Here is a 24,871-nt window from a genome sequence, read left to right on the forward strand (position 1 = left end):
CCATGCGTGCCAGACTACTAACAGGCAAGACTTCCGTGTCCTCACCAAGAGAATGACTGACCATGCTCTCCTTCTCCTCTTCCTCTTCTCTGTCCTCTGGCCATCCACGCTGAACAGACGGTATGACAGCTGTGCAGGTAGTACCGTCTATAGCGCATGAAACTAGCTCCTGTCCTTCCTCCTCCTCCTCCTCTTCCTCATTGTCACCCAATCCATTTTGGTATGAGATGAGGCCGGGCTGTGTTTAATCACCCTGTATGGTTCCTAGCTCCATCTCATCGTGCTCCGCCTGCAATGCATCCTCTTTGATTGTGAGCAGAGAGAATTTCAGAAGACAGAGAAGTGGGTTGGTGACGCTAATTATGGCGTCATCGCCGCTCACCATCTTGGTGGTGTCCTCAAAGTTTTGGAGGATGGTACAGATGTCGGACATCCATGTCCACTCCTGAGGTCTTATGTGTGGAGTCTGAACTGAATACCGATGTCCTTGTTGATGCTGGTACTCAATAACCGCTGTCTTCTGCTCACAAATCCTTCCCAACATCTGCAGTGTAGAGTTCCAAAGCGTGGGGATATCACACACCAGTCTGTGAGCCGGAAGCTGCAAACGCTGCTGAAACACCGCAAGGGCAGCAGAAGCTGTAGGTGACTTTCTAAAATGGGCACACAGGCGGCGTACTTTAACAAACAGATCCGGCAGCTCCGGGTAGGATTTGAGAAACCGCTGAACCACGCGGTTAAGCACATGGGCCAGGTATGGTACGTGTGTGAGCTCGCCTCGTCTCAGAGCCACCACCAGGTTCTGGCCATTGTCACATATGACCATGTCTGGCTGTAGGTTCAGCGGTGTGAGCCACAGATGTGCCTGCTCTTTCAGAGCTGTCCACAACTCTTCAGCATTGTGCGGTTTGTCACCTAAGCATATTAGCTTCAGCAGAGCTTGTTGCTGCTTGGCCGAGGCAGTGCTGCAGTGCTTCCAGCTTGTGACTGATGTGGTCATTTCAGAGATGAAGGCTGAAGAGTAGGAGGAGGCTGAGGAGGATGAGGTGCAGGAGCTGTAGATCGTGGGAGCAACCCTGATTGACCTAGGGCCCACAATCCATGGCGTCGGGAGGATGTGTTCCATCCCAAGGTCCGACTGGGTCCCGGCTTCCACTATGTTAACCCAGTGTGCCATCAGCGAGATGTACCATCCCTGCCCACAAGCACTTGTCCACGTGTCTGTGGTTAGGTGGACTTTCCCAGTAACTGCGTTGTTGAGGGCACGGCTAATGTTTTGGGACACGTGCTTGTGTAATGCGGGGACCTCACACCAGGAGAAATAGTGGCGGTTGGGGACCGAGTACCAAGGGACAGCCGCCGCCATCAGGTTGCGGAATGCTTCTGTCTCCACGAGCCTAAAAGGCATCATTTCGAGCGTACGCAGTCGTGAAATGTGAGAATTTAGTAGTGTGGCCTGTGAGGCGTTGGCTGCATATTTGCGCTTGTGTTCCAAGGACTGGGGTATAGACAACTGAATGCTGTTCTGGGACAAGGACATGTACGTGCTTCCTGATGCTGCTACTTAAGAGTAGTGTTGAGCCACCCCCGTAGTGTTCGGGTTCGGTTCGGTTCGTCGAACACCGGGATGTTCGAGGAACTGTTCGTGGAACTGTTCGTCGAACACCTTAGAACACCGTCGAACACCGTTAAAACCAATGGCAGGCAAACAAAAACACATAGAAACACATAGAAAACACCTGCAAAGGTGTCCAAAAGCTGACAAACTGCTCAGAAGACACTCTCTTTAAAAAAGCCGGCCGGCAAATTCAGCAGCGGCATACACCGGTACCCGACAATTTAGACAAGAAGGAATAGAGCATCACACATAGATTAGATAGATAGAAACATGTCAGTCACACATATAAGAAGCACAGTGACAGTGTTGGTTACTGCACTTGTCATTTAGTGTAAAGGATTTATTAAAAAAAATATTAGTGTTTTCATGCACCGTCTCTTTAAAAAAGCCTGCCGGCAATTCAGCATCTGTACCCGACAATTTAGAACAGAAAGAATAGAGCTTCACACATAGATTAGATAGATAGAAACATGTCAGTCACATATATAATAAGTACAGTGACAGTGTTGCTTACTGTACTTGTCATTTAGTGTAAAGGATTTATTTAAAAAAATAATAGTGTTTTCATGCACTGTCTCTTTAAAAAAGCCGGCCGGCAATTCAGCAGCGGTACCCGACAATTTAGAACAGAAAGATAGAGCATCACACATAGATTAGATAGATAGAAACATGTCAGTCACATATATATGAAGTACAGTGATAGTGTTGGTTACTGTACTTGTCATTTAGTATTAAAATAAAGGATTTATTATTAAAAAAATTGGCGTGGGGTTCCCCTTAATTTTAGGCTCTAGCGGAGGTTAAGCAGACGGCTGGGGCAGATGTTTGAAGCCTGGGAAGGGGGTAATACCCACGGAGCTTCCCAGGCTACTAATATCAGCCCCCAGCTGAATACATAGCCTTTACTAGCTATTAAAATGGGGGACCCCCCCAAAAAAATGACGTGGGGTCCCCCCTAATTTAATAGCTAGCAAAGGCTAGGCAGACAGCTGGGGGCTGATATTAATAGCCCAGGAAGGGAGCCATGAATATTGGCCCCCTCCCAGGCTAGAAACACCAGCCGTCAGCCGCCCCAGAAATGGCGCATTCATAGGATGCGCCAATTCTGGCACTTAGCCTCGCTCTTCCACGCTGCCCTGGTGCGGTGGCAGGGGGTAATAGGGTTGGGGTTGATGTCAGCTTATAATGCCAGCTGACATCAAGCCCAGGTTAGTAATGGAGAGGCGTCTATAAGACACCCCCATTACTAACCCCATAGTCAAAGTTAAAAAAAACACAAACACCCAGAATAAAGTCCTTTAATTGAAATAAAGACACAGTCCTTTATTGTTCTAAATTAAACCATACTTACCATCACACCCATTCCAGCTGAAGCCAACGATCTCCTGCAATAAAAGAAAAATAATAAAGCAACCTCATCCTTACCTTTCCATGGTTCCCACGACAGCTTCAGCTCTGCTACATCGAGATGACAGGCTGGACCGCAGCAGAACGCTGCCATCCAGCCTGTCATCCCGCAGACACTGAGAAGCGCAGGCTTGCTTGCGCTGCTCAGCGTCTCTCTGTGACGACATCCAGATGAGCCGAGTTCATGTCCAATGAACTCGGCTCACCTCATTCACGTCACTGACAGCGTGGGAAAATTCTCACGCTGAAGCGCTGATTGCAGGAGAATTTTCCCACGCTGTCAGTGACGTGCAGGAGGTGAGCTGAGTTCATTGGACATGAGCTCACCTCATGCACATCACTGACAGCGTGGGAGAATTCTCCTGCACTCAGCACTTCAGCGTGAGAATTTTCCCACGCTGTCAGTGACGTGCATGAGGTGAGCCGAGTTCATTGGACATGACCTCGGCTCATCTGGATGCCGTCACAGCGAGACAGTGAGGAGCGCAAGCATGCCTGCGCTTCTCAGTGTCTGCGGGATGACAGACTGGATGGCAGCGTTCTGCTGCGGTCCAGCCAGTCATCTCGATGTAGCAGAGCTGAAGCTGTCGTGGGAACCATGGAAAGGTAAGGATGAGGTTGGTTTATTATTTTTCTTTTATTGCAGGAGATCGTTGGCTTCAGCTGGAATGGGTGTGATGGTAAGTATGGTTTAATTTAGAACAATAAAGAATTGTGTCTTTATTTCAATTAAAGGACTTTATTCTGGGTGTTGTGTTTTTTTTAAATACTTTACTAGAAATTCATGGCGGTCATGTCTAATACTGGCGTGACCCCATGAATTTTGGGCTTGGGGCCAGCTGATAATACCAAGCTGGCCCTAACCCCTTTATTACCCAGTGAGCCACCGCACCAGGGCCCTGGATGAGTTGGGTACAGCGCCAGAAGATGGCGCTTCTATGAACGCGCCATTTTCCGGGGTGGCTGCGGACTGCAATTTGTAGCGGGGGGGGGCCCAGAAAGCTTGGGCCTCCCTGCGCTGCAGATTCCAGCCCCCAGCTGCCTAGTTGTACCTGGCTGGACACAAAAATAGGGCGAAGCCCCACGTACTTTTTTTTTAATTATTTCATGAAATTCATGAAATAATTAAGAAAAAAAGGCCTTCCCTATATTGTTGTGTCCGGCCAGGTACAAATAGGCAGCTGGTGGTTGGGGGCAGCCCGTTCCTGCCTGCTGTACCTGGCTGGACACAAATATTGTGCGAAGCCCCACTTCAATTTTTTTTAATTATTTCATGAAATTCATGAAATAATTAAGAAAAAAAGGGCTTCCCTATATTGTTGTGTCCGGCCAGGTACAAATAGGCAGCTGGTGGATGGGGGCAGCCCGTTCCTGCCTGCTGTACCTGGCTGGACACAAATATAGTGCGAAGCCCCACTTAAATTTTTTTAAATTATTTCAGGAAATTCATGAAATAATTTAAAAAAAATTGATGTGGGGCTTCGCACTATATTTGTGTCCAGCCAGGTACAGCAGGCAGGAACGGGCTGCCCCCAACCACCAGCTGCCTATTTGTACCTGGCCGGACACAACAATATAGGGAAGCCCTTTTTTCTTAATTATTTCATGAAATAATTTAAAGAAAATTGACGTGGGGCTTCGCCCTGTTTTTGTGTCCAGCCAGGTACAACTAGGCAGCTGGGGGCTGGAATCCGCAGCGCAGGGAGGCCCAAGCTTTCTGGGCCACCCCCGCTGCAAATTGCAGTCCGCAGCCACCCCGGAAAATGGCGCGTTCATAGAAGCGCCATCTTCTGGCGCTGTACCCAACTCATCCAGGGCCCTGATGCGGTGGCTCACTGGGTAATAAAGGGGTTAGGGCCAGCTTGGCATTATCAGCTGGCCCTAAGCCCGAAATTCATGGGGTCACGCCAATATTAGACATGACCACCATGAATTTCTAGTAAAGAATTTAAAAAAAACACAACACCCAGAAAAAAGTCCTTTAATTGAAATAAACACACAATTCTTTATTGTTCTAAATTAAACCATACTTACCATCACGCCCATTCCAGCTGAAGCCAACGATCTCCTGAAATAAAAGAAAAATAATAAAGCAACATCATCCTTACCTTTCCATGGTTCCCATGACAGCTTCAGCTCTGCTACATCGAGATGACAGGCTGGACCGCAGCAGAACGCTGCCATCCAGTCTGTCATCCCGCAGACACTGAGAAGCGCAGGCTTGCTTGCGCTCCACAGTGTCTCTCTGTGAGGGCATCCAGATGAGCCGAGTTAATGTCCAATGAACTCGGCTCACCTCATGCACGTCACTGACAGCGTGGGAAAATTCTCCTGCACTCAGCGCTTCAGCGTGGGAGAATTCTCACACTGAAGCGCTGAGTGCAGGAGAATTCTCCCACGCTGTCAGTGACGTGCAGGAGGTGAGCTGAGTTCATTGGACATGAGCTCACCTTATGCACGTCACTGACAGCGTGGGAAAATTCTCCTGCACTCAGCGCTTCAGCTTGAGAATTTTCCCACGCTGTCAGTGACGTGCATGAGGTGAGCCGAGTTCATTGGACATGAACTCAGCTCATCTGGATGTCGTCACAGAGAGACGCTGAGCAGCGCAAGCAAGCCTGCGCTTCTCAGTGTCTGCGGGATGAGAGGCTGGATGGCAGCGTTCTGCTGCGGTCCAGCCTGTCATCTCGATGTAGCAGAGCTGAAGCTGTCGTGGGAACCATGGAAAGGTAAGGATGAGGTTGCTTTATTATTTTTCTTTTATTGCAGGAGATCGTTGGCTTCAGCTGGAATGGGCGTGACGGTAAGTATGGTTTAATTTAGAACAATAAAGGACTGTGTCTTTATTTCAATTAAAGGACTTTATTCTGGGTGTTTGTGTTTTTTTTAACTTTGACTATGGGGTTAGTAATGGGGGTGTCTTATAGACGCCTCTCCATTACTAACCTGGGCTTGATGTCAGCTGGCATTATAAGCTGACATCAACCCCAACCCTATTACCCCCTGCCACCGCACCAGGGCAGCGTGGAAGAGCGAGGCTAAGTGCCAGAATTGGCGCATCCTATGAATGCGCCATTTCTGGGGCGGCTGACGGCTGGTGTTTCTAGCCTGGGAGGGGGCCAATATTCATGGCTCCCTTCCTGGGCTATTAATATCAGCCCCCAGCTGTCTGCCTAGCCTTTGCTAGCTATTAAATTAGGGGGGACCCCACGTCATTTTTTTTGGGGGGTCCCCCATTTTAATAGCTAGTAAAGGCTATGTATTCAGCTGGGGGCTGATATTAGTAGCCTGGGAAGCTCCGTGGGTATTACCCCCTTCCCAGGCTTCAAACATCTGCCCCAGCCGTCTGCTTAACCTCCGCTAGAGCCTAAAATTAAGGGGAACCCCACGCCAATTTTTTTAATAATAAATCCTTTATTTTAATACTAAATGACAAGTACAGTAACCAACACTATCACTGTACTTCATATATATGTGACTGACATGTTTCTATCTATCTAATCTATGTGTGAAGCTCTATTCTGTCTGTTATAAATTGTCGGGTACAGATGCTGAATTGCCGGCCGGCTTTCTTAAAGAGACGGTGCATGAAAACACTATTATTTTTTTTGATAAATCCTTTACGCTAAATGACAAGTACAGTAAGCAGCACTTTCACTGTACTTCGTATATATGTGGCTGACATGTTTATATCTATCTAATCTATGTGTGAAGCTCTATTCTTTCGGTTCTAAATTGTCGGGTACCGGTGTATGCCGCTGCTGAATTGCCGGCTTTTCATGTTTCACTGTTGGCACTGTTCCCATCGATTTGGGCAATCACTGTAATGCCACAACCACCATGGCTGTGGCATTACAGTGAGTGGCAGACAATCCATGCAGGACACGCTTTTGGTGTACGAACAGTTATCGAACATAACCTCGAACAGCCGAATTTTTTGCAAATCGTTCGGGTTCGTCGAACAACTCGAACACCGCCCAAAACAGCTCGAATTTGAGATTGGCGAACAGTTCTAGTCGAACACCGCTCATCTCTACTTAAGAGTGTGCATCAACAGGTGCAGGGCAGGAGGCATCTTCGCATGCACCATGGACAGGGGATTGGCTTGCATGCACAACAGCGGAGGAAGCAATGTTGCCACCCACAGACACTGTTCCTGGACCCTGGTGTTCAGCCCACAAAGTCGGGTGCTTTGCTGCCATGTGCCTGATCATGCTGGTGGTGGTCAGGCTGGTCATTTTGCCACCCTTGCTGATGCTGGCCTGGCAGGTGTTGCAAAAAAAAACAACCAGACTCGGGAAGACCTAACAGTTATGCTGGCAACTTCCATCATGTTAGTGTTACGGGGAACGGTTGCCTGCCTTCTGTCTGCTGCCACCACACTGCTTCTTCCTGCCTGTTGGGGTGCTCTGCCTCCCTCCCCCTGTGTGCTGCTGTCATCGCTCTGCACGTCCTCCTGCCAGGTTGGGTCAGTTACTATATCATCCACCACCTCGTCTTCCACTTCCGCACCCTGGTCCTCCTCCTGACTTTCTGGCAATTGTGTCTCATCATCATCCACCTCTTGTGACACTTTCCCACCGTCGCCTTCGTGTGACCTGTTCAAATATTTGGGCATCGCTACATGTGATTTCCTCTTGCCCAGCTTCAAGTGGACCGGGCGAGAGGCCCAAATCTATAAATGGATTCCACTCTGCACATGTTGTAGCGACTGTGTCAGCAGCAATGAGCCCTGCTGCGGTATGTCATGTGATATAGCCTGGGCCAACGCAGTATGGATGTGGGGCATATCACGTTTACGGAGTGGGCACAGATTAAGGACCGTTGCACCCTTGTGCTCAGTTTTGAAATGGCTACTAAGATGAAGTAAGATGAAGTAAGAAAAAAGAGGAAGAAAGCTTTACCATGTGTATTGTAGTTTAGCTGCTCCAAATGATTGTAGCCTGATTCCAATCCGTTGATCACCGGAATGAAGCAAAGAGGAACTGGAGAAAAAATATAATCCTAGCGGCTGATAAAATTTAGCAATATGCATTTCATGTCTTTAAAAAGATGGATATCCATACAATAAAAAAACAGTAAACATTCTGACGTGTTTGTGGCCGAAGCCCTTAGTCAAAGAATGTAAATAATAATCTTGCGGAGATACTATTTAACCAAATCATCATCCAATGGCACTGAGACATAAATTACCATATGTTAATTGTTTGCTATACAACATGTGGAAAAAAGAGAACACATTCAATACATCTTAGTTCAGAGCAATAGTCCTATAACAATACGCACTGTATGAGTACGTGTGAGGATGAAGATGGTGCTGTGAAAGACCGCGCTCCTCTGTAAAGACAAAGTTTGTCAAGGGGAAATTGTACATAATTAGCTATGTACCTGAGAAAGTGGACGGGACGTCCACGAAACGCGTAGTATTGTAGTGTCATGTCAATAAAATAGTTTGTACAATTTCCCCTTGACAATTTTGTCTTTACGGAGGAGGACGCACTTTCCCAGCACCATCTTCATCCTTGCACAGAATATCATCAATATCCCATGAATATTCGTGCTGTCTGCAGCCCTTTGATACCATTTCCATGAGTTGTGCATTTCACAACTCATTAAGGTGAGCATTAGTGATGAGCGAGCATGCTCGCTACTGCTCAGAGCTTGCTCGAACATCTCACTGCTCGAGATGCTCTGCGCTCGCCGAGTATTTCCGGGGTTGCTCAGTAGGAGCTCGATTCCCCTCCCTGTATGTTTGGCGCTCTTTAGAGCACCCTATCAACATGCAGGGATTGTCTGCCACACACTGTTATGCCGCAGCCATGTTAGTTGTGGAATTACAGTGATTGGCTGGCCGCACAGCGTCATCAGGTCTATATCAGACCTGGCGCCGCTGTGCTCGTCACAGTCACTTCGGAATCAGACAGTGTAGGGAGAGGTGCTGGTGAGATAGGGAGAGATTTACTTGTTTCTAGTTAGTGTAGGTATACTAGACTATATTAGATACACATATCCATCTCAACTAACAGTCCTTCTGAGGACTAATCCAGCTGCACAGATATCAGTGCTAGGCAGGCAGGGTATATAGCAGACTGTAGTGCACATAGCAAGAGGATCCTTTCCAGTTCTGTCTTCTGGTGCTTTTACAGATATTTGTAGAAATAGCCCCAAGTATCAGGGGCCAGGAATATATATATATTTTTTAGTTTAACCCTGATTATTTGCTTAAAAAGCAATCCAGAGAACCAAAGAGCAATCCAGCTATTTAAAACTGTGTTTTATCCGTCACACAGATCACATATAATTGCGCTGAAAATATTGCCATTTCTGGCCTCCATTGAAATTTTATTGCAGAGTGGCAGCGAACTTATTGACACAAGGTCGGCGCTGTTAAAAATAGTTACCTACAGGCTAGGTATTTAAAACTGTGGTTTGTCCTTCACACGGATCACATATAATTGCGCTAAAAATATTGCCATTTCTGGCCTTCAATGAAATTTTGCTTCAGTGTCAGTGAACTTATTGACGCAAGGTCGGCGCTGTTAAAAATAGTTTCCTACAGGCCAGCTATTTAAAACTGTGGTTTGTCCGTCACACTGATCACATATAATTACGCTGAAAATTCTGCCATTTCTGGTCTCCATTAACATTCTGTTTCAGTGTATCATTGTTATTGACACCAGTTTGCTGTTCAAAACAGTTACCTACAGGCCAGCTATTTAAAACTGTGGTTCGTCTGTCACACGCATCACATATAAGTTCGCTCCAAATTCAGCCGTTTGTAGTGAGCGTGGAAGATATTGTCCTTTATTTAAAATGGGCAAGGCACGTGGCAAGGGCCTGGGAACTGGACATGATGTTGATGATGGTGCATGCAGAGGCCGAGGCCGTGGGCAAGCTGAAATTGTGCCACAACAAACTCCCACATCTTCTTGCTCGACCTTCCTGTTCAAATTAATAGGGGACCGCAGAATACCACTATTGAACACAGAGCAGTGTGAAAAGGTTATTGGTTGGATAGCGGATAATGCTTCCAGTCACTTAGCCACCACCACCACCCGGTCTTCCACACGGTCAAGTCTCAGTAGCCATGAGTCTGGACCGCATATTCCTCACCCTGATCCTACTTCCTCCCACCATGCCGAGTTCCCAGAGACAACTGATTCCACACTTGGACACTCCGAAGAGCTGTTCACTTTTCTATTTATAGATTCGGGCCTCTTGCCTGGTCCACTTGAAACGGGGCAAGAGGAGATCGCAATTAGCGATGCCCAAATATTTGAGTAGCCACGGTCACATGAAGGCAACGATGGGAAAGTGTCACAAGAGGTGGACGATGATGAGACACAATTGCCAGAAAGTCAGGAGGAGGACCAGTGGAAGATGAGGTGGTGGATGGTATAGTAACTGACCCAACCTGGCAGGAGGACATGCAGAGCGAGGACAGCAGCACACAGGGGGAGGGAGGCAGAGCACCCCAACAGGCAGGAAGAAGCAGTGTGGTGGCCGCAGACAGAAGGTGAGCTACAGTTCCCTGTAAAACCAACACGACGGAAGTTGCTCGTACAACTGATAGATCTTCCCGAGTCTGGTTGTTTTTAAAGACACTGCCGATAACCCCAAAAGGGCCATTTGCACCACCTGCCAGGCCAACATCAGTAGGGGTAGCAAAACTACCAGCCTGACCACCACCAGCATGATCAGGCACATGGCAGCAAAGCACCGACTTTGTGGGCTGAACACCAGGGTCCAGCAACAGTGTCTATGAGTGACTGCTTCTTCCCCTGTTGTGCATGCAAGCCAATCCCCTGTCCATAGTGCATGCAAAGATGCCTCCTGCCCTGCACCTGTCATTGCACACTATCAACTAGCACCATCAGCAAGCATGTCCCTGTCCCAGCGCAGCGTTCAGTTGTTCATGCCCCAGTCCTTGGAACGCAAGCGCAAATATGCAGCCATCGCCCAACAAGCCACACTACTAAATTCCCACATTTCGAGACTGCTTGTGCTCGAAATGTTGCCTATTAGGCTCGTGGAGACGGAAACTTTCTGCAACCTGATGGCGGCGGCCGTCCCTCGGTACTCGGTCCCCAGCTACAACTATTTCTCCCAGTGTGCCGTTCCTGCATTACACAAGCAAGTGTCCCACAACATTAGCCGTGCCCTCAAAAATGCAGCTACAGGGAATGTCCACCTAACCAAGGACACGTGGACAAGTGCTTGAGGGTAGAGATGGTACATCTCACTGACGGCACACTTGGTTAACATAGTGGAAGCCTGTACCCAGTCGGACCTTGGGATGGAGCACAACCTCCCGACGCCGAGGATTGCGGGCCCTAGGTCAATCAGGGTTGCCCCCACAGTCTACAGCTCCTGCATCTCATCCTCCTCAGCCTCCTCCTCCAATCAGCTTCCATCTCTGAAATTACCACATCAGTTATAAGCTGAAAGCACTGCAGCACTGCCTCACCCAAGCAGCAATAGGCTGTGCTGAAGCTAATATGCTTAGGTGACAAATTGCACAATGCTGAAGAGTTGTGGACAGCTCTGAAAGAGCAGGCAGATTTGTGACTGACACCTCTGAACCTACAGCCAGGCATGGTCGTGTGTGACATTGGCCAGAACCTGGTGGTGGCTCTGAGGCGTGGCGAGCTCACACATGTACCATGCCTGGCCCATGTCTTTAACGTCGTGGTTCAGCGGTTTCTCAAAACCTACCCGGAGCTGCCGGATCTGCTGTGTGCATATTTTAAAAAGTCAGCTACAGCTTCTGCCGCCCTTGCCGTGCTTCAGCAGCGTTTGCAGCTTTCGGCTCACCGACTGGTGTGTGATGTCCCCATGCTTTGGAACTCTACATTGCAGATATTGGGAAGTATTTTTCAGCAGAAGGGGGCAGTTGTTGACTACCAGCATCAACAAGGCCATCGATATTCAGTTCAGACTCCACACATAAGACCTCAGGAGTGGACATGGATGTCAGACATCTGTACCATCCTCCAAAACTTTGAGGACTCCACCAAGATGGTGAACGGTGATGACGCCATAATTAGCATCACCATCCCACTTCACTGTCTTCTGAAACTCTCTCTGCTCACAATGAAAGAGGATGCATTGCAGACGGAGCACAATGAGATGGAGCAAGGAACCAAACAGGGTGATTACACACAGCCCGGCCTCATCTCATCCCAACTTGGATTGGGTAACAATGAGGAAGAGGAGGAGGAGGAAGAACAGGAGCTAGCTTCATGCACTATATGACAGTACTACCTGCTCAACTGTCATACCATCTGTTCAGCGTGGATGGCCTGAGGACAGGGAGGAGGAGGAAGAGGAGAGCATGGTCAGTCGTCTTCTTGGTGAGGACACGGAAGTCTTGCCTGTTATCAGTCTGGCACGCATGGCTGAGTTTACGCTGCCTTTCCCATGACTCTCGCGTTCTCAAAATATGGGGTGACAGTCATTACTGGTTGGTGACACTTCTAGACCCATGCTATAAGGATAACTTTCTATCTCTTATTCCTGAGGCGGACAGGTCTACAAAAATGGGGCAGTACCAGAAGGCCCTTGTTGCGGAACTATTAAAAAAAATTCTCATCTGAAAATGCTGGTGGCAGAGGTCACAGTTTGTTGGACAACCAAGGAGTACAGCCGAGAAAGACACAACTCCAATCCAGCAGAAGCAGGGGAATACTGTCAAAGTTCTGGGACAGTTTTCTCAGACCCTCCCATCACACAGGCACTGAGGCGCAGGATACTCTCACAAGAAGTGCAAAGTTTGGGAAGATGCTGAGGGATTACAATGTCGAACGTACCAACGTCCTCCATGATTCCTCTGTGCCGTATAATTATTGGGTATCCAAGCTGGAAACTTGGAATGAACTGTCTCTCTATGCCTTGGAGGTCCTGGCCAGCCCTGCCGCTAGCATTTTATCAGAGCGGGTTTTTAGTGTCGCTGGTTGGTGGAATTATAACTGATAAGCACATCTGCCTGTCAACTGAAAATGCTGACAGGCTGACTCTTATAAAAATGAACAAGAGCTGGAGTGGGCCAGACTTCTCAACACCACCGAATGATAGCAGTGTAACATGAACTCAAATCCAATGTCTTTTTTGAGAGGTGTATTCCCATGCACCTTTTCACACCCACACATGGGTATACACTTCCTGATTTTGGCTATTTGCTCTTGTTCTCCTTTTTAGCCTCATCCTCCACCGCCATATTACCAAGGTGACTGTGGTCTGTGATGCAACACCCACATCATTTTTTTAAAGGGTGTTTATGATGCCCGTAAAAAAAAATTTTATACAGTATGTTCATGTATACCCCCAGGGGTAAATGTTTGTCAGCCCGTACACTTAGTGCATGGGCATTACAAGTATAGGAGACCCGGTCCTTTCTAATGGGAACATTTTTTTATGAGGCCCTCCTCCACATTTTTTCCAAGGTGCATTGGAGTGCCTCCCAATTTTTGGCAGCCCTTGCATTCACTGCACAGGCCAACACTATGGGAGACCCACTTCCTAATAATGGTAACATTTTTTCATGAGGCCCTCTACGTCTCTTCCAAGGGGCATTGGAGTGCCTCCCAATTTTTGGCAGGCACTGCATTCACTGCAGAGGCCAACACTATGGGAAACTCACTTCCTAATAATGGGAACATTGCTTTCAGGAGGCCCTCTCACCTCCACGTCTCTTCCAAGGGGCATTGTAGTGCCTCCAATTTTTTGGCAACCCTTGCATTCACTGCATAGGCAAACACAATGGGAGACCCACTTCCTAATAATGGGAACATTGTTTTCAGGAAGCCCTCTGACCTCCTCATCTCTTCCAAGGGGCATTGGAGTACCTCCAAATTTTTGGCAACCATTGCATTCACTGCATAGGCAAACACAATGGGAGACCCACTTCCTAATAATGGGAACTTTTTTTTCATGAGGCCCTCTACGTCTCTTAAAAGGGGCATTGGAGTGCCTCCCAATTTTTGGCTGCCCTTGCATTCACTGCATACTCCAACACTATGGGAGACCCACTTCCTAATAATGGAAACATTTTTTCATGAGGCCCCTTACGTCTCTTCCAGGGGGCATTGGAGTGCCTCCCAATTGTTGGCAACCCTTGCATTCACTGCGTAGGTAAACACAATTTGAGACCCACTTCCTAATAATGGGAACATTGTTTTCAAGAGGCCCTCTGACCTCCATGTCTCTTCCAAGGGGCATTGAAGTGCCTCCAAATTTTTGGCAACCCTTGCATTCACTGCGTGGGAAAACACAATGGGAGACCCACTTCCTAATAATGGGAATATTTTTTTCAGGAGGCCCTCCTCTAGGTCTCTTCCAAGGGGCATTGGAGTAGGTCCAAATTTTTGGCAGTCCTTGCATACACTGCATAGGCAAACAGTATGGTAGACCCACTTCCTAATAATTTGAACATTGTTTTCAGGAGGCCCTCCTTTAAGTTTCTTCAAAGGGGTATTGGGGTGCATTCAAATTTTGGGCTGCCCTGCCACTCACTGCATACGCAATAATACCCACTCTTTAGTAATGGGAACAACAAAGCATACCCGGATGATGGCTCTCTAAGCAAAGTGATGGCCGACTGCTGGCCCTTTAAGAATAGTAAAGGCCACCTGATGGCCCTATAAAAATAGGCTTTTTGACTTTAAAAGTCCTTCCTTCATAAATGAAATGTGTCTGATCATGTCTCACACATCACATGGCCAGATAAGGTTGTAAAATGTTAAAATGACATCTCCCGGTGAATGCATTTGTCACGGTTGAAAGCAATGCAAAAGTGCAAAAACGCATCAAAACGCTACGTGTGAACATAGCCCAAGGTGTGGAGGAGTATTTTTGGTTTTGATTATTTATTTTGCCTTATATACAAGTCATTACCCTGGAAAGGATGTTCCTTAACATATTTCCCAGGAAAATCCATTTTGGTTTCGTTTTTGTATGTTTTATTGTGAGTCCGTAAAAGTGGCGTAATGCCTCTGACAGCGTTGTTCACAGCATTGAAGAAATGCTTCCAGGGGTCATCCCCATGCTGTTCCCATGTCACTTGAGCACTGTTCATCGATTTGGGCAATGTTTAGGCTCTCCGCAGACCGCCGGGGGGAGCCGCCTGAAAAATGCTCGAGTTTCCCATAGACTTACATTGGGCTTGTTGCTCGGGTCAAGCACCCGAGTATTCCAATTTGCTCGACCCGAGCATCGAGCACCCGAGCATTTTAGTGCTCGCCCATCACTAGTGAGTATATTTTCTTTCCTTTTTCATTGTTATTATTGGGTAACAGCACTATTGCGCCCCTTTTTGTTTGTTACTCATTTTCAATATTGAGTACGATATTAGATAACACACAGCTTCCAAGTCTATGATCACAAATAATGCATGTATCCACAAAAAAAAAACAAAGAAAAACATCATTGAATTCTCCTGCTGCTTCATCTGAACATGGGTATGTGACACAAGGTAGTACACAGATTCCACAATGCACTGAATACATATTTGTTTCCCCAAGTTGAAGCAGCGATGACAATTCAGCTAATAAATACATCCACACCCTTCTAAGATTTAATTCATGGATGACATATAATAATTTTTCCCTCAGAATTGAGTGATTCCATATTTTTTTCCCTCTGCTTGGTCTGAAAAAAATTACCCTTACTGAGTACCACATTTTTAATCTTGATTTCTTTTAGTGTTTCTTAAAGCCCTAAAGTTGCCATTTGAAATGACTTTAGTTTTGTGCCATGTCTGTGATCTGCTTTTTTTCAACAACATTAAACAACTGAACATCCTCCGAGCCCGGTGATTCCATAATTTTTGCCAGGGGTTGTATATCTACTAAGATATTTAGTGCTGACAATGAGGTCATCATCATCACGATTCCGGTCATCTATATGCTGGAGCAGACTTTGAATAGCCTGCGGGAGGAGGTGGTGGTCCCAGAAGAAGAGGAGGAAGCAGAGGAGGATGCGGAAGGGATAACAATGTCTCAAAGTTCCAGATTGTCGTCACACAGGCGGGTGCCAAGGTATGGTGGATTACAGAGATCGAGGGGGGCTGGTGATGCTAGACAAACTGTTAGTGAAGGTGCAAGAGCCAAGGAACAAATGGAGGAGGAAGAGGTGATGGGCGAGCAACAGTCAGATGAAGAGGATAATCATTCCCTCTCCGTTGTTCATGGTTGGTGGGAGGGGATGGAGGAAACAAGCATTAGTGTTACCCAGCCACCAACACACCATGGGCATGGACCTCATGGAGGAGCCCAACATATGAGCGCCTACTTGCTGCACTATCTGCAACAGGATCCCCATATAGTTATGATTTGAAATAGTGCTGACTACTGGGTTTCCACTTTATTAGATCCACGTTATAAGAGTAAATTTTGCCAGATGCTTCCCACCCTGGAAAGGGACCAGCGAATGCTAGAGTATCGAAACACGCTTTTACACAACCTTAAGAGAGGTTTTCCCCAAGAAAGCAGTGAGGCACACAGTGTGCATCGCAGCTCTAGACTTCCAACCTCCGGAACATCAATTCGTCAATGCCAAAACATTAGCAGCAGCAACAGCAGTGTAAGTGGCAGAAGCAATTTCTGTGAGTCCTTTCACACATTTTGTAGACCAGCTCGTACACCAGCACAAGAGTACAATTCTGACACTTGGTGAATGACTGGAGAGGATGGTGCAGGAGTATCTAGAGCTCAATATCCATACTATTTGGGAGGGTTTGAACCCTTTTACATTTTGGTCTTCAAAAATGAAAGAGTTGCCTGAGCTCGCTTGTCATGCCCCGTAGGATTTATCATGCCCTGTAGCCAGTGTTCTCTCAGAATGTGTCTTCTGCACTGCTGGTGGTGTCCTGACAGTTAAGCGCAGCCGGCTGTCCCCTGAAAGTGTTAACCACCTAACTTTCATCAAGATGAACAACTCATTGATCTCCAAGGAGTTTTGCACCCCAATCGCAGATTGTACAGACTAGGCGATGTTGTCGTTTTTAGTGTGCTGCATTGATCTCGCGTAATTGCAGTATGTGATATCTTTTTCATGCCTGCTGTTGCTGCTGCTGCAGATGTTAACAATAATGTTTGGAAATGTGAAGACTCCTGATTGGGTCTCTATCTGCTGGGTTGGCTGTAGTGGAAGAGGTGTCGGTCCTAATTATACTATTTCTACTCTAGCAAAATTTATGCCTCTTTTGTGGTGTCTGCCCCTAATTTTTGGAAATGTTGACACTCCTGGTTGGGTCTCCTTCTGCTGGGTTGGTTGTAGTGGAAGAGGTGTCGGTCCTAATTATACTATTTCTACTCTACTGAAATTGATGCCACTTTGGTGGTGTCTGTGACGCGCCCCCTGGGCAGTGCGGGGGTACCCGGAGCCGGGCCTTGTAAATGCTGGGGGCTGTAGTCACCGTGGCGGCGTCCCGGTCTGTGACCCAGGGCGGTCAAACCAGGGGCAGTCTATGTGTATAGGTTTATATAGTCCGACTACGCCACCTGTGGATTGCGGTTATGGAGAACCGCCACTGCGGAGCAGTCCACTGAAGCTGGTGATATGCGCAGCAAGGTAGTGTAACTCCCCACAGAAAGAGTGTAGCTTCAGGGCAGCGCAGGTGAATGATGGTGGTGGTTGGGCACGGGAGCAGTAGTAACGACTCAGAGTCTTGGCAGTGCAGTTCAGGACCTTTACTGATGGCAATTATTAAGGTCCCGCTGGGAGTACTGGCTAGCAGTGGAGGCCTGGCCGGTCTGAGAGCAAACTAAGAGTTCCGCTGGCCAGGTGAAGTTGTAGGCCTGCCGTTCTGACTGTACTCTTTCTGGCTACCCTGCTGTAGTCATGTGGTAGCCCACGTCCCTGAGTTTATCGTGTGGTGCTCACCCGTATGGCTGGCGACTTGGACCCTTGGTATTCCTCGCTCCTCTGTGGCGGTACCAGTCCCCTTCGTGTGGCTGAGCCTCCGGGCTTCCTATGGCCAGAGGACCTGAAATCCCCTGCCGTGTGGTTTCTGCTGCTGGGCGTATAATCCCCCCTGCCTCGGACTCCGGTGTCCGGTTCGTGGTGTCTCCAGCCAGGACGAGCTCTAATCGCTCCCGTCCCTGGCTCTCTGCTCCTGTATTGCCTACAGGGCTCCTTGCTTTGCTGCTCTGTCCCTGTCTCTGGAACTACTCCCTAACCCCGCCCCAGATCCAGTTTATAAAGGGCAGGATCCTCCCCTTCCTGGCTTGGGGCAGGAGGTGATGCATGTAAAGCACTCCTGACCAGGAAACTCCTGCCTGCTCTCAAACATGGTATTGCTACCACTGTGGCAACCAGACCCCCTGGGGTGCCACATCTGCCCCTAATTTTTGGAAATTGAGAGACTCCTGGTTTGGTCTCCTTCTTGTATGTTGCCTGTAGCAGTAGTACTCCCAGACCGGCAGGCCTCCACTTACTATTCAGTCAACTACCGTGTTACTATCCTTACATTTTTATACCAATACTAATCTATGAAACTGATTTTTCTGTCATCTGAGTGCGGCTGAGCATAAAAGCAGCTTGAGCTGTTGCATGTGGTATCAGGGCTCCCAGCACAGCAGGCCTACACCGATCCCTCACCCACCTCGTCTTAATTTGAAGTTCAATTCAAAGCTGGAAATCCTGACACAGACCTTGATACTTCATGCATGGCCCATGGCTGATTGATGCTGTGCCATTGTAAAATTTGTACTCTGAGTCAATTAATGCCACTTTTCCTGGTGTCCGCCCTAATTTGATGTGTTTTGGCAGTTTTTGGACCCTTTTGTAGGTGTATGTGTTTGGTTTTGCCTCCCATTGAATACAATGGGGTTCGGTATGTTCGACAAACTACTTGACGAACTATTTGGCACACATTGGGAAGTTCACCATACTGGAACGAACTAATCATTGAAAGGTTCGCTCATCTCTAGTGTCGACTAAAGAACCAGAAATAAAAAATCCTTTATTATTCTTCCATTTGGGTCTCCATTGCCTACCAGCATTGCTGATAAACCACAATTGGCTCCTTTTTTTTTCTTTACTGGTCGGAAGACCCGTGGATCTGCAGCAGCTATTTTCATGCGTATTCATGGCTGTGTGTCACACAACCTTATCAGGTTAGCATATCCTTTATTTGTATAATTGCTATTGTCAGATAAGACCCAATTTGCACTTTTTTCCTCTTAGTTTCTACTGGAGATCAACAGAGGCATATAGCATGTTAACAGCCGCAGGTGGATCCCGATTCCACCCGTGGCTGTTAGGGGCACATGATCAGATCAGCTGTCATGAGCCGGGAAAGATGCGGGCTCAGCGCCGGAGTCTGCATCAAAGGGAGGGAAACGACATTGGACGTACCTATACTTCCAAGGTTGTGAAGGGGTTAATATCACTACTTATCTTGTTGGTACTTAAGGACTCGTTGATATGGCTTTTGTACCGCCTATACCTTTTGATCTGCATTGTTTGTAATCATTTTTCAATACAATTTGTAGTTATTACTCTATATGTCCTTTAAATAAAAAATTATTAATAAAAAGTACAAAGTGGAATTGAAAGTTATTTAGAGCGATCAGACTAAGAAAATGAGATAAAGAGGATGAGTGAGATTCGAAAAAGACAGGGTGGAAATTGCTGAAGGATACTTGGATAGGCAACATGGGTGTTACTCTTTAGTTCACTGTTTACTGTATTTGAAAAAAATCATGAGTTCTTCACTTTCTCTTATCTCCTAATTCTAGTCCAGCGTTCCAATATCTTCAACATCTTCTGACTTTTATTTTCACAATTGAAGAAATAAATGCCAGTAATGATATATTGCCCAATATGTCTTTGGGTTTCCAACTGTATGACTCCTGTGACTCCGAGGTACTTGCATTAAAAGGCATATTAACTATCCTGTCCGGAAGCCAAGGTCTTATTCCAAACTACTCCTGGGAAAAAATGTCAAGAGTAGTAGCATTTATTGGCCATTTGTCATCTTCATCCACATATACAATTGCTCAAATAACCCAGTTGTATGGATACCCCCTGGTAAGTATAGTATCTAAAGTCCCATACTACAAGTTAGAAGCCCAAATACTGAAACTTCAGGTGCATATGCAATGGCAGGTAGACCTTTTCTGTCACGCCTTTGAGTTCCTATACAAGACTTATCCACTAAGAAATCCAAGCCAAACAATGAAGAGGTTGGCATAAATTTAAGGCCCCTCCAATCAGTCGTTCTGACCCTTGCAGAACTGACGTTTAAGGTCAAACCTAAATCTCGCAAAATTAATTTAAACTTTGATTTATTGGTGGGACTTTGGGTCTGGACTTAAAGGAACAGTAAAAAATACACAAAAATAGAAAACATAAATTCAATTTAGTCTCAAATTGCAATTACAATTGAGAAAAAAATCTGCTTTGAGCAGAGCTCAGTCATATTTCCTTCCTCCTTCTCATTGTTCAATGCAGCTGTAAGACGTTTGGCTATTATAGAGGATGTCCTCTCTGCTGTGTCTGCAGTAAGACAAAAGATTGCCCAGAACCACCCCCTTGGCCAATCCTGGTATTACCACATCTATAAAAAAAAACAGTCTACAAAAATATTAATTTAATTAACTCATATGGTAAATTGCGTACGAACCTCCCTCCAAAAATTCAAATACCTCCCTCCAAAAATGCACCCAACAATAGTACCATAAAAAAAGCACCCAACGCAAAAAAAACAAACTTGGAAAAGTTTCATAGACAGAAAAATAAAAAAGTGATAGGACGGAGTACAAAGTTACACAAGTTTATTTTTACAGTTCAGCATTTTTTAAACCAGTAAAATACAAAAAAACTGTCCCAATTGTCCCAATTCATCATTTGCAATTTATTGAAGTCATTTTTCTTTTTTGTCTTGTGGTAATCACTGACGTTTTTCATGCCAAATTCTTCAAAATGGTGCACTCGGTTCAAAAATTTGGTCCACAATCAGAAATGCTTTTTATTTTTTACTTTAATCGTTTTATCATTTTTTCAATTTTTAGCAACACAGTTCACAAGATTTTCACAAAAGCTGCACATTTTTCCAAACATGATCCAAATATTAAACTTCGCACCAAAGCTTACTCCAGGCAGTGATAAGAGAGAGATGCCAAAAAATGTAACATTTGGTAAAAGTCAGAGTTTACTAATGTCTAAAATATCTAGATAAGCAAAGTTGTTGAGGTAACATGTTGAGCATGACTTAAACTAGAAATAAATACAACTTAAAAAGATGCAAATATTAAAGCCACTAAAAAATACTCCAGAAAACTGGAGAAACAAGAATAATGAAGCAATGCCATTATTTTTTTGGCCATAATGTTTTTTAAAGGGGGATTCTGCCTGTGACCTGCCTGAGAGAGCTAATAAAATGTCACAAAGAAAGAACATATGCACATCAATGTCAAAACATTTCACTGTGCCTATGTTCTGTCTTGTCTTACTTCTTTTAACTACTTCACGGCTTTCAAAGCCCTGAAGTGGTTAAAAAAAAGTTACCGGTTCATTCTTCTTGCGGCTTCCTCTTGGAAGACGCCACTATAGATGCTACTGTGGTAACGCTAACCCTACACAATCTTCCAAAGGAAATTTCCCACTCCAAATTACAGGTAAAATAAAGATTGTTGCTTCTATTGAATCATCAGCATTTATCTCTCCAAAAATGAAAGAATGGCCAACGTTTTGGTCCACATCAGACGTTGAGCATGACCGGTGTTAGGATTTGACCCTGTGACCCATTGCTTGCTAGTCTGTTCCTTTGCTGTGGAGCTATTCGGGACTTGTTTAACTCCTGCCTGAAACCATATTAACTTCGTCTGGGATAGAGATCATCACCTGCCCTGCTGATTGTTGCCGCCCTGATTGAGATTGATTGGACCTGCAATATATACCTGGCCCTGTGCAGCTTCCTGTTGCTGAGTATTTTGTGGTGCTCAGTCTAACTGAGCATTATCTGAGCTCCTAATTTGGAGGGTGTTCTGCTGGCGCTGTCCTGCTTCTTGTGAAAACTCTGCTGTTCCTACCTCGAACTTCTATTGCCTAAACGAACCTGGTGCTCGTGTGTGATCCCGGCCGGCCCTTGCTCAGGCGGGCCCCTGCATCTGCTGACATAGTGAACTACCACCGCCATATACTGCATCTCCTGAAGTCTTCCCACGGTCAGGTCACCTGTACACATCTGCTCCGGCCACTGACCTCCAGTCCAGTATCGCCAGTAACGTGACAACCAGTAAGAAAGGAACAGAAACATGATCAGTGCTTATGCAGAATTCTGCCTTTATGTTCCTGCCCCTTTCTATCTGGTCATGATTAAAGTCCGATATGGACAGAAACGTTGGGCAATCTTTTATTTCTGGAGTGTTGAATGCTGATGACTAAATAAAAGCAACAAACTATATTTGTCCTGCAATTTTGAGTGACATTTGCATTCAGTACGTAGCGTTAACTATGGCATTCTTTTGTAGATCAGCTACGGTGCAACGGATCCAATATTTAATGATAGGATACAGTTTCCATCAGTTTATCGAACTATTTCGAATGAGTATCATCAGTTCCAGGTGATCCTACAACTTCTGCTGCACTTCAAATGGACATTTGTTGGAATCATATCCACGGATGATGACAGCAGCATTAAAGCTACTGGTGAACTGAAGCAGCTATTGGAAAGTAAAGGAATATGTGTGGAGTTTTTGGCTGCTATATCCGTAGTCAAAAATGTTGGCAAACTCATGAAAGTGTTGTTGACATCGTCATCGAATGTTGTAATCCTATATGTAACCTCTGAAGTTATCATGTCAATGCTGCAAAACAGGCTGCCCAGTAAAATGTGGATACTCCCCATCAGTCTAACCATATTAAATACCGATCTCCATGACAAAATGTTGCTATTTAATGTCAATGGTTCCCTGAAGATATCGATTCACATTAAGGACATCGATGGTCTTCGTGAGTTTTTGTTAAATTGTTCATTACAAAAGATGCCGGATAATCATTTTATTCAAAGATTTTACATCACCCACTTTGGTTTTTGGCACCTTGACAACACAGACAAACCCGAGGCAAATAGTGTATGGGTGGAATTTTTGAAAAAAGAAAACACATTGTCCAGTATCTTTACATATACAATTTACAACGCTGTGTATTTTTTGGCCAAGGCTTTACATGAAGTGTATGCCGCAAATTTACTAGTCAGACAATCTCCCGAGAGAGGAATCAAAAGGGTAATATTCTCCTTGAGCCATGTGATATTTTGCTTCTTTATGATAGAACAGTTTGGATCCACATTGTCCACATATGCCACAGATTATTAAAACCAAGTGCTGTGAAATGTGAAAAAAGAACTCAAATCTGCCACGGCTTTTTGGGTTTAGTTTCTATGTAGTTGATTATACAGTAAAAGTAACCTGGTTACATGATCCTCCCGGTCAGTATAATTACAGCGATACCAAGCAAGCACAGTCTTTTTCTTTAATTAAAGGGAATCTGTCAATGGATTCATGCTGCGCTAATCACCGGCAGCATGAACCGCCGCTGACTGTAGGATTGCAGCCAGGTATGTTTTTAGCTGAAATGCCGGAGCCAACCGGGGATCATAGAGAGAGCCTAGATTAGTAAGGAGCTGCCTCCAGCCGGCTTCTCCTCTCCCTGATCCAGGTAATTGACAAGTCTCTTCTTATGCACACAAATGGAACAGACCGGTCAATCAACTAGAGTGGTGGCAGACAAAGTCAGTTCAACAGCTATGAATTTGAAAGACTGGCATGTAGCACTACATTTCCTCCGTAGAGGCTCCTGTATGGTTAGCCCCGTCATCTAGCACTACATTTCCTCCGCATAGGCTGCTGTATGGATAGCCCCGGCATCTAGCACTACATTTCCTCCGCAGAGGCTGCTGTATAGTTAGCCCCGGCACCTAGCACTACATTTCCTCCGCAGAGGCTGCAGTATAGTTAACCCCGGCATCTAGCACTACTGTCCTCTGCAAAGGCTGCTGGATGGCTAGCCTCGGCATCTAGCACTACTTTTTCTCTGCAGAGGCTGCTGTATGGTTAGCCCCGGCATGTAGCACTACATTTCCTCCATAGAGGCTGTTGTATGGTTAGCCCCGGCATCTAGCACTACTTTTTCTCTGCAGAGGCTGCTGTATGGTTAGCCCCGGCATGTAGCACTACATTTCCTCCATAGAGGCTGCTGTATGGTTAGCCCCGGCATCTAGCACTACTTTTTCTCTGCAGAGGCTGCTGTATGGTTAGCCCCGGCATGTAGCACTACATTTCCTCCATAGAGGCTGCTGTATGGTTAGCCCCGGCATCTAGCACTACATTTCCTCCATAGAGGCTGCTATATGGTTAGCCTCGGCATCTAGCACTACTTTTTCTCCGCAGAGGCTGCTGTATAGTTAGCCCCGGCATGTAGCACTACATTTCCTCCATAGAGGCTGATGTATGGTTAGCCCCGGCATGTAGTACTACATTTTCTCCTCAAGGGTTGTTGTATGCTTAGCCCCGGCATCTAGCACTACATTTCTTCCACAGAGGCTGCTCTATGGTTAGCCCCGGCATCTAGCACTACATTTCCTCTGCAGAGGCTGCTGTATAGTTATCCCCGGCATCTAGCACTACATTTCCTCTGCAGAGGCTGCTGGATAGTTAACCCCAGCATGTAGCACTACATTTCCTCTGCAAAGGCTGCTATATGGTTAGCCTCGGCATCTAGCACTACTTTTTCTCTGCAGAGGCTGCTGTATGGTTAGCCCCGGCATGTAGCACTACATTTCCTCCATAGAGGCTGCTGTATGGTTAGCCCCGGCATCTAGCACTACATTTCCTCCATAGA

At 46.1% G+C, this 24,871-nt stretch overlaps 1 protein-coding gene across 1 annotated transcript in view; it reads left to right on the forward strand.

The window, feature by feature from the left end:
* The window catches only part of LOC141155452 (vomeronasal type-2 receptor 26-like), a 78,018-nt gene that overhangs the window by 39,248 nt on the left and 13,899 nt on the right, over positions 1-24,871 (forward strand). Inside the window, exons 2-4 of the mRNA XM_073642316.1 lie at positions 13,223-13,250; positions 19,765-20,056; positions 22,501-23,256. Coding sequence (XP_073498417.1) covers positions 13,223-13,250; positions 19,765-20,056; positions 22,501-23,256 — 1,076 coding nt within the window. The remainder of the gene's footprint in view (positions 1-13,222; positions 13,251-19,764; positions 20,057-22,500; positions 23,257-24,871) is intronic.

The sequence above is a fragment of the Phyllobates terribilis genome, unplaced genomic scaffold (genome assembly GCF_046119375.1).
Source record: "Phyllobates terribilis strain yellow unplaced genomic scaffold, ASM4611937v1 Scaffold_7__3_contigs__length_470593459, whole genome shotgun sequence".
Taxonomy (NCBI): Eukaryota; Metazoa; Chordata; class Amphibia; order Anura; family Dendrobatidae; genus Phyllobates; species Phyllobates terribilis.